General features: G+C 43.3%; 1 protein-coding gene across 1 annotated transcript; it reads right to left on the reverse strand.

Annotated features, from left to right (window-relative positions):
- Window positions 1–415: 415 nt before the first annotated feature.
- Window positions 416–12864, reverse strand: Gprc5d (G protein-coupled receptor class C group 5 member D). The gene is made up of 3 exons (XM_034512440.2): window positions 12276–12864; window positions 10136–11073; window positions 416–759 (listed from the first exon to the last, which is right to left on the reverse strand). Exons 2-3 carry the CDS (start codon window positions 11028–11030, stop codon window positions 752–754), a joined length of 903 nt encoding a protein of 300 aa, XP_034368331.1. The 5' UTR covers window positions 11031–11073; window positions 12276–12864; the 3' UTR covers window positions 416–751.
- Window positions 12865–17004: the final 4140 nt, after the last annotated feature.

A 17004-nucleotide genomic window follows, 5' to 3' on the forward strand; every position in this document is an offset into this window, starting at 1 on the left:
TGGTCTACACAGCAGCAAACAGCAAAAAGAGTTTGTCTCAAATAAAATAGAAGCAACAACTGATACCCGAGGTTGCCCTCTGACTTCTACAAGCACATCATGGCACTGATATGACACACACATACCCACACACATCAGCAAAAACAAGTAAACAAGCAGACCTTAAAACCCAGAGAAATCCTGTTACAAGTAAGTACAGCACAGTGGTGGGGTGATGCTGGAGACACTCGGTAGCTAAGAGCACTTGCTGCTCTTGCAGGGGACCAGGGCTGAGTCCTCAGCATATCAAGTGGTTCTAAACTGTCTGTATGTCCAGGTCCAGGGGATCTGACATCTTCCTCTGGCCTCCACGGATGCTGTACAAACACACTTTACATACAGACAAGCAGAATATTTTGGGATGAATATATGAATATGTACATGTATATGTATATATAAATAGTTATATAGTATGTGGTTAAATAAATGCATAAGACACAGTAAGTAGGGTGGCAGCAAGATTGTAATTGTGCAGGACATGACAGTCTTCAGAGGCTGGGTCCAGAAGAGTGGAAAGGGCAAAGAAACCAAGAGGGAGGCATAGGATGTAAACTTCATTGACAGTGTGTCCAATGCTCTTCTGGGCCCTTCAGGGCTGTGTGGAGCAGGACACTCTTCCAGGTTGTCTCTATGCTGTTTCAGGTAGCTTTATAATCCTGCATCTTGCTGTGGGCTTAGTGTAGCTCATGGGATGAGATACTCTTGGCTGGGATCAACAGTCTGGAAAGGAAGGATGGGATGTCGTTAGCAACTTTCTGAGCCAAGTATTATTTCACTATCATTTGATTCTTTGTTAGTTAAAAAAAAAAACAAAAAAACAAAAAAAACAACTACCAAATTGTTCTAGTTTTATTCCTGTTGCTGTGATAAAATATTCTCACAAAAAGCAACTCAGGTGACAAAAGGTTTATTTCAGCTTATTCCAGGTTGTAGTCAAGGTGGCAGGAACTTATAACAACTGGTTAAATCATATCCAAGGTTAAAGGCAGAGAGAAATGAATGCATGTGCATTGCTTGTTAACTTGTGCTCAGTTCTATTTCTCCTCTTATATGATCCAGGACCCCGCTGCCTAGGGAGTGGTGCTGCCTACAGTGGGCCGGATCTTCCCACACTCCTCTGCAACACATCTCTAAAGATATGGCCATAAGCCAAACTATCCCTTCTTGAGGCTCATTTCCCAGGTGAGTCTAGGCTGTGTAAAGTTGACAGTGGGAACTAAACATCACACAAACCTATTTATATCATGTTCCACTGTTGATCTTTTTTTTTTCCCAAGGAGGGGCAAGGCCATAGCTGATTCCTGGAATTTGAAATGCATCCAAGAAACTCTTTGCAGAAATGGCTAAAATCAATTTTTTCTCATTGTGCAAAAGTTCCTCATCCCCACGCCAACTCTTAATTAGAGGAGATGGCGTGTGGCTATGTCCTGGTTTAAGTGTCGTTCAGGGAGACATAAATTCTCAGTTACAGATGAGAGGGTAGAGCTTTGCCAATTGTCTCATAAAGTGACTGAAAAGTGATTTTTTACTCTGGGATTTTGGTGCTCGTGGTCTCCACAAAGAAAGAGGTTTTCCCCAAGGTGGTTTTTTTGAGCTTTCTGGATCCGACTGTGTTTGAGCCATCTCAGCTCAACATGTCCAGCGTGATGTGTGACGTCCGATCTACTCAGGAGCACTCCCTCTGCTTTTGCCTCAAAGGATTAAAATTGGCTCATCCATCTGGGCTTCCAGATGGTGATGAGACCCAGCCGCGTTCTCAGGATGGCCTGGGCTGTCGGGGCTAGACAGTGACTCACAGGGCAAGTTGACGGTGCAGGGGATGGATTTAGATTGCCTATACTGAGAACAGACTTAACACTCATGCATATTTACAGTCTTCCATTGACACTGGTGCAAAGCTTAACCAACCTTCTCAATGTCATACAGACCTTATGTATGACTTGGTCTTTCCTGGGAAGACACAGTGAGGTGGTGGATGGAAGGGAGACTCACTGGGTTTAAAGTAGGCTCAAAGGGGCCTCTCCTATGCCATCCTTGTGTGGCTCAAGTCGGGCCTCCCCTGCCTGTCCTCCCTTGGGCCAGAAAGGTCATTGGACATAGAGCCTGAGGACTAAGGGGAGAGTGCTTGCCCCGTCCTCCTAGGCGAATGAGTGAGCACATTTACCTGCAGCTGAATGGGAGTACCATGTGCAGTTAGTGCTACATCCTCCTGTGCTCCATCACTGTCTCGGGCTGAAAGCCAAAGGAGGGAAGGGCTGCGTTAGTGCTGGAGGGTCACCAGGACTATGAGGAGGCTCACTGGCTTCCAGAGAGGCCCTTGAGGCCTTAAAAGCACTACTTGGTTGTGGCAGCTATTGAAAGAAAGAACCCAATGGGGTCTGTTCATTCATCCATCCATTCATTCCCTCATCTGGTATTTTTGAGACAAGGTATCATGTGGTCTGGGATGGCTTCAAAATCACTATGTAGCTGAGGCTAACTTTGAACTCTTGATACTCCTTAATACGGAGATTACAGGGTGTGCCCCACCATATTCAGCACTTGGAAATTTTGATTTAAAAGAATCATTTTAACATTAATGAGAAATGTTATATAAGGATAGAACACATATATTCAGGAGAAGTACATGGGCATGTAGTAACTGCAAACACAGGAGAACCATCATTAATTTTCAGAAAAAAAAGGGGGGAGGGCAGCCCTGGGCTGGAATGGCCACTGTCTTGGCATTAACAGTGACCCTGGGGTCATATACTCGAAACAATGCCCGAAGGCTGGCTTCTCTACAAGCTTGGATTCATTTGTCGTTTGAGAAAGGAGCTGCTCTGCAGCCCAGGTTGGTTTAGAATTTCCTGTATAATCTAGCCTGGCCGCAGACTTATGGTGACTCTCCTGCTTCAGCCTCTTGAGTGTTTGGTTTACAAGAGTGTGTTATGTACACAGCTCGACTGGATCCAAACTTTAAAACTGGACATAATAAATAATAAAAATTATTTCTGGAGTTTGCCTAACATTGGAAGACCCTGAGTTTGATTCCCAGTACCACAAAGATGGGCATCTAAGGGACATACATGAACACACACACAGACATGGACACACACACACACACACACACACAGAGACATGGACACACACAGAGAGACATGGACACACACACACACACACACACAGAGAGAGAGAGAGAGAGAGAGAGAGAGAGAGAGAGAGAGAGAAAGAGAAGCCCTAGAGGTTTAGCAACAGTCTTCTCAACAGACAGTACCCTCTATGAAGGCAGGAACTGCTCTGTGTCTCTGACCAAACACCTGCTTTATATACCATGTTCGTGTTTGGGTGGTCACAGACACAGCTGTCATTAGTGGTCGCACTTTAGAGGCTGGAGTGCTGGTTGGTTAGACTCTAGAGGAGGTCAGCTCAGTCCCCCATCTGTGTGTCCCCCACCCCCCTTTTCTTTGTTTTACACTTGTCCTCTCTTTCTGTGTGTCAAGTTCTTCAACCTTTCCTTCACGTTGCTTCCTGGTAGAACTAAGAAGAAAATCTCGATGCTCAAAACAGCAAGTCTGCTCTGTAGGTTCTTGAGGATGTAAAGAGTTGACATCTGTGCAGAGCCCTTGGTTTGGGACATACAGGAAAGAGTGTGCGAGCTATACTTTGTATGGTATTAATAGTGGCATCATTATGGCTGACTCTGACAGCTTTCGCCTACTGACATTTTCTAGAGGGGTTGAATACTGTGATGTAGGAAACACACATCTTTCCTCCAACGTAGGACAAACTGGGTGAGTCCATGGGACTTTGTAGTATATTGAGACTCCTTCGCACTCGCTCTCTTGGCAATTAATTTCAGCCTCATTCCCATCAGACTGGGTCAAAAATGACAATAGCCTGATCTGTCCATTTCTAGTTATTGTTCACAGTTTTATCAAAATGCTATTTCTCTAAATAAAACCATCATCCACCTCATGGTAGGAAATTGATTTAATTGAGTGAGACTTGGCATCTATGTGTGGAAGAGGTGTGTGTGTGGGGGGGGTGACATCATAATCTCCAATTAGATATGAAGAGTCTGGGGCTCATAGAGGTTGGGGACCTTGTTGGATAGAAAGCCAGTGTTTTACCAAGCCAGGGGTGTGAGGTTCCATCTGCACGGTGACATGTTCTGCTGTCCCTGCTACACAGTTATGTTTATATGTTTATGCCCTGAGTCTTTGCATCTCATCCTAGCCTCATCTAACTTCAGACCAAACAACATCTCATCCTAGCCTTATCTAACTTCAGACCAAGCAAATCCTGTCCATGGTATGGTTCATTATCTTTTCTTCAGTTTTATGCTAGCCTCTCTCTCTCTCTCTCTCTCTCTCTCTCTCTCTCTCTCTCTCTTTCTCCCTCCCTCCCTCCCTCCCTCCCCCCTCTCTGTCATCTCTTCCTCATCTCTTCCTAGTCTATAACTTTTTTTAAAAGAATATTTTTTTAAATTAATTTGTGTGCACATGCACATGGATGCAGGTGTGTGCTGAGGCTGGGGGAGAGCATTGAGCCTTTGGGTCGAGTTACAGATGCTTGTATGCTGTTGACATGGGTGCTGGGAACAATATTTGCTCTTAAGAGCTGAGCCAGCTCTCCAGCTTCTACCTATAACTATTTAAAGAGTGGAGGAGCACTAATGGTTGTGCTTTTCTTGCTTTGTTTTGTTCTGTTGTTAAATAGTGTAGGATTGCACATAGGTTCCCCTGCAAGCTAGGCAAGCGCTCTACCACTAACCTGTAGCCTCCACTCATTTGTCATTTAGTGACTTTTTACCAAGTAGGTTCTCGGGAATGAACTCAAGTGGTTAGGCTTGGCAGCAAGTGTTTGTATTCATCTCACCAGTCCCTAAACATATTTTTAAATTGTACATTGATATATATATATATGATGTATATATGTTTGTTTGTTAAATTCCAAATAATATATATATATATATATATATATATATATATATATATATATATTTCCTTAAGCAATTCTTTGTGATGAAAATATTTAATTTTTTTTACTAGATTAAAAATGAACCGGATAACATACAGTATACTTCACTGTGTAACAGGAGGCCAGAATGTCTTTCTCTTACCTAACTCTAAGTTAGAACTAATTCACTGGTCTTCCCCCATGTGTCTCTGTCCACTAGATTCTCAAACTTCTAAGAAACTCTTTTCAATTCCCAACTTCTGCCATCAAAGCTTGCCAACCTGGATTAGGTCCACAGATCCCACTATGGAAGGAGAGAAACCAACTCCTGAAAGTTGTACACACATAGACACACATAGACACACATAGACACACACACACACACACACACACACACACACACACACACACACACGGAATAAATAAATAAAATTTAAAACAACAAAATACAGAGTCATTGAAAGGACTATACCCAACCAAAGTGGATACTTCCAGCGAAGCCCAGAGGGTCTAACGCTGGCAGGACTGGCTTTCTTGTGTCTTGCTTACTTTATACTCATCGGGTCGTTTTTACTCTGCCCACTCATTGCTTATCTTTGTCCTAATACCTTTGAAAGTAACCACACTAGGCTCATGTGTATTCATCCAACCACGGGAAGAAAACTGCCCAGGTTCACCTGGAGACAGGTGGGTCTTGCTGTTAGCAAGCCTGAGATGAACAATATTCTACTTAGTCTCCAATGGACAAAGTAGGTGATAACTACCGGGGGAACTGTCCTGGGTGGGGGAAGAAGAGTTGTAACTGACATTCTACCACGTTTATGATCTCTGCAAATCGTCAGTGTGAACAACTGGTTTCGTTAAGTGGCTGTTGATTTGGGAGGATTAGCTTTAACAGAGGAGCACAATTATTCTCAAATTCACTAACTTCAACTAGAAAACAACGTAGCCCACCAACCAATCAAATTAAAGAGGCATATGTTAAGATACTGACATCCCAGATACATATAAATGAGTTAATTATGCACAAACATAATTTATAAATGGCTTCATCACCCATATTTTACATTTTAATTACTTCATTTATATACACACATTCTTTGGCACTATTCTTGGGTATCTTGGTGACAATGTTCCCAGTGCTATATAGTTCCCATATAACAATATGTCGAGCTTGGGAAATTTTAACCAAATGTTGTGAGAATATGTAGGTATGTTTGTGGCTCAAGTGAAACTTAGTGTGGGCTTTAGAGTGTAGTTAGTCACGGGGGAGACAGAAGTAGGAGGGTCAGAGTTTAAGGCTAGCCTGAGCTATATGGGACCCTGCCTCAAAAAACAAAACAAAAACAAACAAAAGGTAAAAGAAATCTTACGAAGAGCAAGCAAGTGGCTTAAAAACTTCATCAATGTATAGCTCTGTGTGTGTATGTGTGTATGTGTGTTTATGTATGTGTTTATACATGGGTGTATTTGTGTGGAGCCCTGAGGTCAACCTTGAGTGTGAATAGACATTATTCACCAGGGTAAAATTTACATGTGTATGGTGTTTGCATGCACACATACAGGGGTTAAAGGCTGAGAGTGACCACCTTCTAGATCACACCCCACCTTACCCATTGAGGCAGGGATTCTCTTTAAACCCAGAATTTCCAATTTGGCCAGTCTATCTAGCCAGCTTGCTCGGGGATCCCTTGTCTGTCTCTGCCTGGTGAAGACTGGCATAACCAGGCTGCCATGGCTGCCTGGCATTTCTGTGGATGCTGGGGATCTGAACTATGGTCCTCACAATTCTGGGACACATGCTTTGTGTGACATCACATCTGGTTTTTTGTTTGTTTCTTTGTTTGTTTTCGTTTTGTTTTCCAGGGTCATCAAACTCAGGTCTTCATGCTTGCACAAAGTAAGCTCTTCACTGACTGAGGTATTTATGCAGCCCAACAGATAGCGCTTTAGAAACACATTTACAGTATAGATAAATCTTCCCAGCTGGCCCTGTCCTGTAGAACACGACTGATTGCATTTGCATCTAGATATTCTCGTGTTCTAGAATTAGGCCCATAAGCTACTTCAGAGCGGATTTTAAAGCCTGATCTTTCCAAAGCCTTCCAGGAACTGGATGGAGTCTTTAATCCCTCTTGATGATCAGCAAATCCTTTACTATCTCTTATTTTCCCATTTTAAAATCAACCCTTCATGCTTTGGTTCAAGTTCATTGTATCCCATTTTTAGTTGGAGATGGGAAACAGCATGACAACTGCCTCCCATGGAGATGTCTTTATACATGTGAAATTCTCTGCTAATCACCTCTGAATTCCTTTTCTCTCAGCTGCATAATTCTGGTTTTATAAGCCCAGCGGTAAATCAAATAACAATGCAGTTGAAGCCACGGTTGCAAACAGCGTGAGTCAATAGAGTCCTGGGGGCCACTGTGTGTCTCATGGACCTAACAAAAGGCCATGTTTTAGGATAGCATTGAGACAGACAGAGCTTGGATCGGCTATGAGAAAGGCACATAAAACTTAAAACTACCAACCCAGTTTTACTGTCCTCACCTTTCCACACAGGGCTGACGCTAAAACCCTTTAATCATCCCTGTGGTTTTCCACAGAGCCTCCCCAAGTGCTCCACATGTCTCATTAGTGGGTCCCAGACCTGCATTGATGCTGGAGACGGTTGGATGCAGAGAACAGGGATGTGGCTCCTCTCTCTAGCCACACATCTGTTTAGTTAGACTGTAATTGTTACTTCAGTAAACAGGATTGCTTTCCAGATGCTTTCACGGGATAGTGCTTGCGATTTCCTAAGGTGCTGGCTCTTGTTAGAAGGTTGTAACCCTAGGTGCTGGCTCTTGCTAGCAAGTTGTATCCCTGTGCTTTCTATTGCACTTAAATTACTCGCATCATGTTTTGATGAGTGCATCTTTCCCAGGTGACTTAAGTTCTGATCTAGTCTTAGACTTGAATTTTCAGGTGACTTTGCCTTATCTTGGAGGGCAATTTGGAATTTTACAAAACTATACTATTCATTTCTTCCCTCACAAATGACTCTGGTAATAACTATATCAGCAGACCATTTCCTGATTAAAATGGAGTTTTTTTCTTCCTTCCTTCCACCCCTCTCTCCCCTCTGTCTGTCTTCCTCTGTTGGTTTCTTTTTCTGTGTCTCTCTCTGTCTCTTTCTCTGTTTCTTTCTGTTTTTGTTTTTATTTTGACTGTCCTTGAACTCCGAGATCTCTTTTCCTCCTGGCTCCCAAGTGCTAGGATTAAAGGTGTGTACCACCACTGCCACATATCTGAGGAACTGGATTTTTTTCTAATCTTGATTGGACAATAATTTAGTTCTGATGAAATTAAGAATCAAATACTTCTTCAAGCTCCAAGACTTTCCTCATAATACTTTGTTCTTGATACCATCTCACTATGTACTTCATGTGGGCTGGAATTCATCTCAAAGCACAGGCTGGCCCCAACCTTTGTGCTGTCTGTCTTGTCTCGGCCTCCCAAGTGCTGGGCTTAGGAGTCTGTTGTATCACTCCTGGCAATGCTTGAAATATGTTTGTTTGAGACAGAGTGGTACCCTCCTTACAACTTTAAACACATGCCCAACATCTGGGGGAACTTGGAATCAGGGTCATTACAAGTGAACTTTGGGATGTTGTGGAACTTCTTTGTCTCTGGGATTTTGCTTTTTGGGATTTCACAACAGCAGCAGCAGTAGCAACAACAACAACAACAACAACAACAACAACAACAACAACAACAACACCACCAGCACCTTTCATCCAATCTTCAAGTGGGACCTATGGAAGAAAGTTTAAGGAATGGCAGACTGTGCAAACCCCCCATAAGCCTCTAGGATCTGATGGGAAGCATTCCCAGCAATGCCTAATTTTGTAGGAAGGAGATACAGTGTCAATTTCCGACTGTCCATCAACTGAACTGAAAAGAACTAATAGATGCATTTATCTGGACAGGATTTAATTTGAATGTGTAATTAACTATAGATAGCAACTCAGAAAGTGCACATATTTAAAAGGAAAGCTTCTATTAAATGTTTTTGAGCCTGGCAAACATTATGAGTCCCAGATAAGATAATATATAAAATAGCATCTTTGTCATACAACAGAGAGGAAATGGAAGAAATCAGTTGTCTATTAAGACACCAAAATTGATGTAAAGCTAGGCTGCTGGGCTATGAATAATGTCAGATGTTTCCTAAGAGAAATTAATGAGTTTTGATACGTTTCCAGATAGCTGAAATTTGCTGCTATTTCCCCCAGGTTGATGGGGACCAAGCATCTTTGGTGTCATGGATAATGTCAACCCCTAACAAAACAGGGACAGGTGGCTTGATTTTATATATGGATAGACATGTGATCTGAAATTATCAAGAAAATGTCACATAAGCAGTTGCTTCCTGTATACTAATGATCACGCATCTGAGTTTTTATTTAGAATTCAGATTAAATGGTCTTTCTGGTTGCTGTTTTGTAAAAGAACCTTGAAAGTTTTTTGTTTGTTTGTTTTTTAATAAACAGTGAACAGTTTGTAAAATAGAAACCAGGAAGTTGTTGAACTCTGTGACTGAGTGATGACTCCCAGGAATGAGTTTTACATTTTATCTGGATAAGTTAACTTTCAGACTCAAACTTTGAACATGCCAGTCACTTTTGCCAGGGTCTACATTGGAGCTTGGTAAACAACAGGTCAGAACTTAGCATGGCCTGATCCGTGCCTAATCTGGGGCTGGTTAACTCATTTTATTTTGTTTGTTTACTTTATTGATGTTTTTGAGACATTCAAGCTGGTCGCAAACTCTATGGCACTCTAGTCACCAAGGATGACTTTGAATACCCGATCCTCTTGAATCCTCCTCTGTGTGCGCTGCCTGACTGGCTTAGCTAACTCCTTTTAGAATGGATGGCGCCCTTGGCCAAGCTTCAGTAACTGTCACACCTTTTCACTGAAAACCTTCCATTCCTCGTCTTGTTCTTTCCACATAAAGCCTATGTTTTGGAGGATCTACTTTCCATTTGGTTCTAGAAGGCTTTGTCTCTATATTTGCCATTGCTCACTAAAAATATGGCCTTTGCGACCCCTCTAGGCTCTTGCTACTTGTCTAGTTCCCTCCCTGCCCCAGGCCTTCTGCAATGTACCTCTAGTGGATTCCTGGTTCTCCATCCTGAAGCTGCGTTGGTAGACGGGGACCTGGCAGACATTCCCTTGTGGAGGACACTCCTGTCTACATGACCTGTAGAGGATGCTCAGCTCAGGGATGATGTAGACCAGCAGGAAGACCCAAGCGTTGGTGACCAGGCCAATGCAGATGACCGCATCATCCCAGTGGGGCTGCCGCTGGAGCTGGGGGTTGCCTCGCAAGAGCATGGAGATCCACACCACCCAGATAATGATGGAGATGAGCACAGTGGCAAATATGAGTCTTCCATGCTGTTTCCAGTTCTCACATGGGCCACAGAAAGTGGCCTTGGAAACGAAGAATGTGAGGGCCATCAGGAAGAGGACATAGATCAGGAGACAGACAAAGTCCACATTGAGCTGATACGGTGTCATGTGCTCGAACATCAAGCCTCTGGTCATGATGAGGGTCACGTACTCTATTGCAATGATGGTCTGCAACAGGCTGACACCAATGGCAATGAACAGAATTGTTGTCCAGCAGAAGGAGACTCTACCCCGGACCAGCTTCACCAGGTTGGAGGCATGAGCCAGGAGGCAGGAGAAGCAGATAGCAAAGAGAACCCCAAAGAGGAAGTAGCGAACAGGGGCAGTTTGCTGGTTGAGTTGGATGATGAAGGCAAAAGCAAGTCCGAAGAGCCCCAGCACAGCCAGCAGGAAGAGGAACTGGGTGGGAAGCACGTTCCACTGGCTGCAATCCTGCACCTTCCGCATGAGGAACAGAAATGCCAGGAGTAGCAATATTGTAACCACTATGCCAACTACTGCCAAGGACTCCAGAACAATGGCCCATGGCCCCTCATTGTCACAGAAGAGGTAATAGTCTTCTGTGGACTTCACGCAGTCCTCATACATGGTGACTTATAGGTAGACCTCACGAGAATGGATGTCTGGTCTCCTGTGAGAAAAAAAAAATGAAGATAATTTGTGACTTCATATCCACTCACAAGAATGCCTGTTGGCATTCCAAATGAAGACCCCTGAGCATGCACAGGGGATGGCTTTACTGGATAGCCACCCAGACACTGGAGAGTTATGTTTTACTCTCTCAACACTTATCTAAACACCAAACTTCCTGGGTGGGATAAAGATCTGATAGCTACAAATAGAGTCTACAAAGATAGGACTGCCATCGTCTGTTACCCCCAGGTTTATAATGGCTGTGTACAGGAGACCAAGGAAGGAAACAAGAAGGCTGACCTAAAACCTTCAGAACTACTCAGTTCCATACTCTGAAGAGCAAAACTAGAATGATCTTTACTTGGGGACTCCAGATAATTCATCTATTTTCTTGTCAGAATTCCCAAAGGCTATTTGAAGGCAAACAGAATCTTCTTATCTGACAGGTGTGATTCGAGTTGTATCTGGCTCCAGAAAGTCAATGCATCCTGGACTGGATTATCTCAAACTTCAAGCAGTCAGTGGACCCATGGCTCCAGCTGCATATGTAGCAGAGGATGGCCTTATCTGGCATCACTGAGAGGGGGGGCCCTCAGTCCTGTGGAGGCTTGCTGCCCCAGTGTAAGGGGATGCTGGAGCGGTGAGGCAGAAATGAGGGAAGGGGAATGGGGGAGCACCCTCATAGAGGAATGGGGGAGGGGGATGGGATGAGAGGATTGCAGAGAATCTCTGCATTGGGGGGGGGCAACATTTGAAATGTAAATAAATAAAATAAATAATAATAATAATAATAATAATAATAATAATAATAATAATGCCATCAGGCAAGCCATGTTCCCCAGTAATTTCAATGACTCTCTCTTCTTTCATTTTAATTCAAGTCAATCCAATGCAAAGGGCTATTATTAAACACCTGTCATTTATTCACCAAAAGAGTATACAAAATGCCACCAACCTTCTAGTAACTTTTACAGATATTTAACACTAAAACCCCTGACTTAGCTGAGGTGGCCTAGAAAAATAACCCCATGTTGATTCTGGTAAAATAAAACAACAACAACAACAACAACAGCAGCAGCAGCAAAATAGACAAACACACAATACCCCATTGCATTTGAATACTCCTAGCCTTGGTCCCCTTTAGCTATTCCAAATTCAGTGGGCAGGAGTGGTCATCCCAGTCACGGCCCCTGGACTCACCTCCTCCGAGTCTACTCCAGAAGCCTCTGAGGCTGTGCTGGTGGGGAAGTTGTGGCTGCAAATGAGTAAGGAGGAGACACCTTCAGGTGCTTTAATCTCTCCTCAAATGGGCGGAAGACCTGTAGGACCTCACTCAGGTTCCAGAAGACTCTATAAAAAGAACCGGAAGGACAGAAAGACACACCTAGTCCAGTTTCAAGGCAACTTTTTAACCCAGATTTCTTTAGTGAGAATAATTATTCTTTATTTACTGCTGACCAGAGGTGCCTTGGTGGCAGAGAGGTGTGACTTTAGGGAAATCTGTGTCCTTACAGTATATCCCAGGACACTTAGGAAGCTATGGGGAGGATGCCTAAGCTCTATTTCAGGGGCTTCCCCCAAACTCTGATCTTAATTCTGAGAGTCTAAAGTGCCAGGGCTTTCTCCAAGGCATGGAGAAGGGCAGTTCTACCTCCCCTGGCCTTCAAATTGATGGTGGGTAAAATTGTGAAATTAGGGGCAATCCTTTTTTTCTCTGCTCTTTCCTCATCTTTTGGCAATCGCTCCTGAGGCCCTGGCTGCCCACTGTGAGTGGGCTCTTAGTTTCTCCTAGGGCTTTGGCTGTAATCTTTATCTTTACTCTCCCCACACTTACTGTGGGTTTCATTGCATCTGGGCATTAATAGGTCCAGAGATGAAGGAATTCATAATTCAAGGCCACCAGCTGATCCTGAAATAACCTACGATTCCACCAGCTGACTCTGACATAACATACTGATGTTGTCCTATGCTGACATAGGCAAAGCATAACAAAATAACCCTCCGGTTTCCTTTGTGGCTCTTTTCCCATTTGCAACTTGTAGACCCCGCATCAATGCACCTGGTTTGGCATTGAGATACCTTATGACCTGGCTCTACCCTTTCCACCCAACTGTATTGCACTCTGGTCTCCAGATTGCATGGTTTAGCCAAGTTGATTTTTCTAGAGCCAAAAAAAAAAAAAAAAAAAAAAAAAAAAAAAAAAAAAAAAAAAAAAAAAAACCACACCAAAAAAAAAAAAAAAAAACAAACAAACAAACCAAAACCCACAAACCAAAACCCAACCTGCTCAGTGCCGCTGTTTTGAATGACCCTTTACCTTCATTTCCATGCACCTTGTTTCTTCCCTAAGCTCTTTCTCTACCTCTAAGGTCTGGTTCATCACTCATTTGAGACTCTTCTTGCCTGTCTGGCTCATTCTAGACCCTACTGGTTCTCTTTTTACCAAATTCTACAGTACCTAAGCATACAATCTATTCAAAATAAAAGAAATCCTAACTTTTGGGGCCTAATTTATGACTTTACTTATCAACAAATATGGAAGGTAGTAAACAATAAATAGAAATGAATGAATGAATAATAACTGAATACCAATGAATGAGAAATATGTCAACATGAGCCAGGCTATGGTGCATTTCCTTAATCTCCAGCACTCTAGAGGCAGAGGCTTTCTGTGTTTGAAGTTAGCCTGGTCTGCAATGTGAGTTTTAGGACAGTCGGGGCGACACAGAAAAACCTTGTCAGGAAAAACAAACAAACAAACAAACAAACAAACAAACAATCAAACAAACCAAAAGAAAGATGCCAGCTTATCTGTATGAACCTCACTTCCTTGATTAGGTTTAAAGTTGTTTGTGCATCAGGATCTTGTCTTCTACCCCACAGCACCTGGTCCCACGTGGAGCGCCTGCTCAGCGCATGACGCGGGGGGATCTCACGTCTCTGAGAAGATTCTTTTTTACAGTGTGGCTTCCAGCATATGCTCTTTAATGGAGACCATCTATCTATCAAGATGTCAGACCTGTAGCCAACCCTAGACAGGTTCATGCTGGAATGTTTCTCTGTCTTACAAATAATCTCCTTAGCTTAAAAGAGACCACTTTCAAAGGAGGCTCATTTGCTTGGAACATCATTGTTGCTTCCTGTAACTGAAAGGCTAAAACTTGCAGGAAGGGAAAGGGGAGATCCACTGCAGAGGAGTGGATGGACAGCAGCTCTGAGAGAGTGAGATTCTGCTACAGACTCAGGAGATGTTGCCATTGAATGTTTCCAGGTGATCTACACTGGTGACCTCTACCTGCCAACCTTTCTGTGAGTTTAGTCATGACCCTCTCTCTCTGTTGTAGGAGAGGCCTCCTGACCTTGGGGTGGCTTGAGGCAGGTAAACTAGTGAGTTAATGACCACAAAGCCCTTTGAGCATCTTAGATAAAAGGACCTGGCCTAAGTATTAATTATCATTGTTTAAAAATCTATGGTGATAGAACGAGGGCCCATCTGTTGCGGGCCTGGAGGATATGAGGGCCATTTCGCCGACACACATGCAGATTGCTCATGCCTCATTTCTTTTGGCTTCTATGTGTTAAGAGCATCAGAGCAGACGGCTGAGATATGGCTTTGATGAATTAAAATACACTGATTACAGCTGGTCCATTAAAAATGGAGATAAAACAGTCAAGAAGCCAAGCATCTTCTGCCAGAAATAGCCCTCTCCCAGGAATAAACCCCCGAGAAGAAATGTGAGTACTCACCTGGTCTCACCCCTCACTAACAGTGAGGAAGCCAACACTGTAACAAAAGAACTGAATGATAAGGAAGCAGAGGTCTAGACAGAGGAAGGCAGAGACCTAAGGCATGGGCCGTCAGAGAAGACAGCCAGGGTGTGTGAACTAAACTCCTGAAAGGGAGCTGTGTGGCAGATTCTGACTGACTGGTTCGAACTTCAGGACTGTGGAGAGACTGGAATGTTGCAGGTCCAGAGGTCAATTACCTTATCTTGGGCTAGTTCTATCCCTAAGGAACAGCCATTCCTTGCCTACCTATGAGTCAGAGCTAACATCTTGTTAACTAATGGATAAAAATCTTTTGGAATCTATTAATTTAGCAGACCGTTAGTTACCACCAACCAACTGCCTGCCACCACCCAAAAGTTCAGGCAGCATCTTGGGCCTATAGAAAAGCTTTTCCATTTTTCCATGCCTACTGACTAATTTTAAACTTGTCTTGATTTATGACGTTCTTGGTCTTATGAAACTATAAAAACGTCATGAAACTGCTTCTACACTGGAACATGGAATTTGGGGTAACCTAAATCTGTGTTCCTGGGTCACGGGCACTCAAATGGCTCTGAGTAAAGGATCTCTTATTTCCATTAAGATGAGAGGTGTGGTTTTCACTTGGGCACTCCAAGTTATGTTCTTGTAGTCTTAGGTTGAATTTTCTGATGTGCCCACCTCTTGGGACAGATTCTTAGAAAGACTCATGTTTATTGTTGTTTTGTTTGTTTTTGTTGTTGTTGTTTTTGTTTTCCCCAAGACAGGGTTTCTCTGTATAGCTCTGGCTTTCCTGAAACTCATTCTGTAGACCAGACTGGCATCAAACTCAGAGATCCACCTGCCTCTGCCTCCCAAGGGCTGGGATTAAAAGCGTGCGCCACCACTGCCTGGCTAAGACTCAAGTCTTTAGATAGGACTTGCGGATCATGACTAGAAGAAAGAAAAAGAACCAGAGTGTGAGAATGAGCCATGAGCTCCTAGTCCCACTGGTACTATGACTGGCCACACAAGGAGAGGCTTTGACAGGGACAGATTGGCCAAGGAAGTACTGTCTGTGCTTTAGTTTGTAGACATCCACAAGGTACAACTGATCATTATAAAAGAAAAGCCCCTACTCCTAAGCACCCCCATACTTGACATGTATTTGATGCTCTATGGCCACCATCTTGAAATTCTTAATGCCTTTGTCTTTGGATTTGTGTTTGGCCAATGAAATGGGATGGGGCCCTGGTGCATGTGTGTGTTTCTTTAGGTCATTTCTCAAGCATGATCCAGCTTCCCACAGTCTCCTCCATAGACAGGTTATTGAGAACCTAGTCAATTCACTGCTAGCACCCTGGGTCAACCAGCTTCCCCAGTTCTACAGCTGAGCCTCAGTTGGGTCACCTGTCTGCGCAGGTTAGATGTGATGACTTGGAGAGGGGTGGCTATGGTGTTCTTGGAAAGGGATGGTAACGTCTGCTTCTATGCATTTCACACTGGTCTCAGAAATTATGTAGTTGTCCCTAGGCATCTCATTCTGATATTTATCACATAATATTAGTCTATATCAAATTCTATCAGTGTATGCATTCTGCACAGTTTCATCGTATATACTGAAGTTTTAAAGGAGCACAGCAACTAGTCTGGACTAATAAACTGTTAAAAATCAACCGAGTCTCTCACTCATTTACAAATGTCACAGTATGTTAAAAGTTATTCATTTCTATTTTATTGTGACAGCAGGGTCTTGCTTTGTAGCCAGCGGGGCCTTTCACTCTGGATCCTCCTGCCTCAGCCTCCAAAGTGCTAGGGTTACAAGTACAGGCCACAAGATCTGGCTGTCAGGTTCTTTTTTTTTAAAAAACTAGGTGATGGAGAGATGGCTTAGCCATTAAGGTCCCTGGCTGCTCTTCCAGAGGACACAGGTTCAGTTCACAGCACCTACATGGCAGCTGGGAATCTTGGCATGAGTAACTGCAGTTCTGGGAGATCATCTATTGCCAGCTTCTGGCTTCCAGGGCACTGTACAAACGTGACACACAGACATACATTCAGGCAAACACTCATACACATGAAATAAAGATAAATAAAACTTCCAGAAAACCTAAAAAGAGGATTTGCTGCTCTCCAGAAGACCTGGGTTCAGTTCCCAGCATCCACTTCAGATGGCTCACAA

This window comes from Arvicanthis niloticus, chromosome 9 (genome assembly GCF_011762505.2).
Source record: "Arvicanthis niloticus isolate mArvNil1 chromosome 9, mArvNil1.pat.X, whole genome shotgun sequence".
Lineage (NCBI taxonomy): Eukaryota > Metazoa > Chordata > Mammalia > Rodentia > Muridae > Arvicanthis > Arvicanthis niloticus.

Coding starts and splice junctions, on each gene's coding strand:
- Gprc5d (XM_034512440.2), bottom strand. CDS start 11,030: ATGTATGAGGACTGCGTGAAGTCCACAGAAGACTATTACCTCTTCTGT.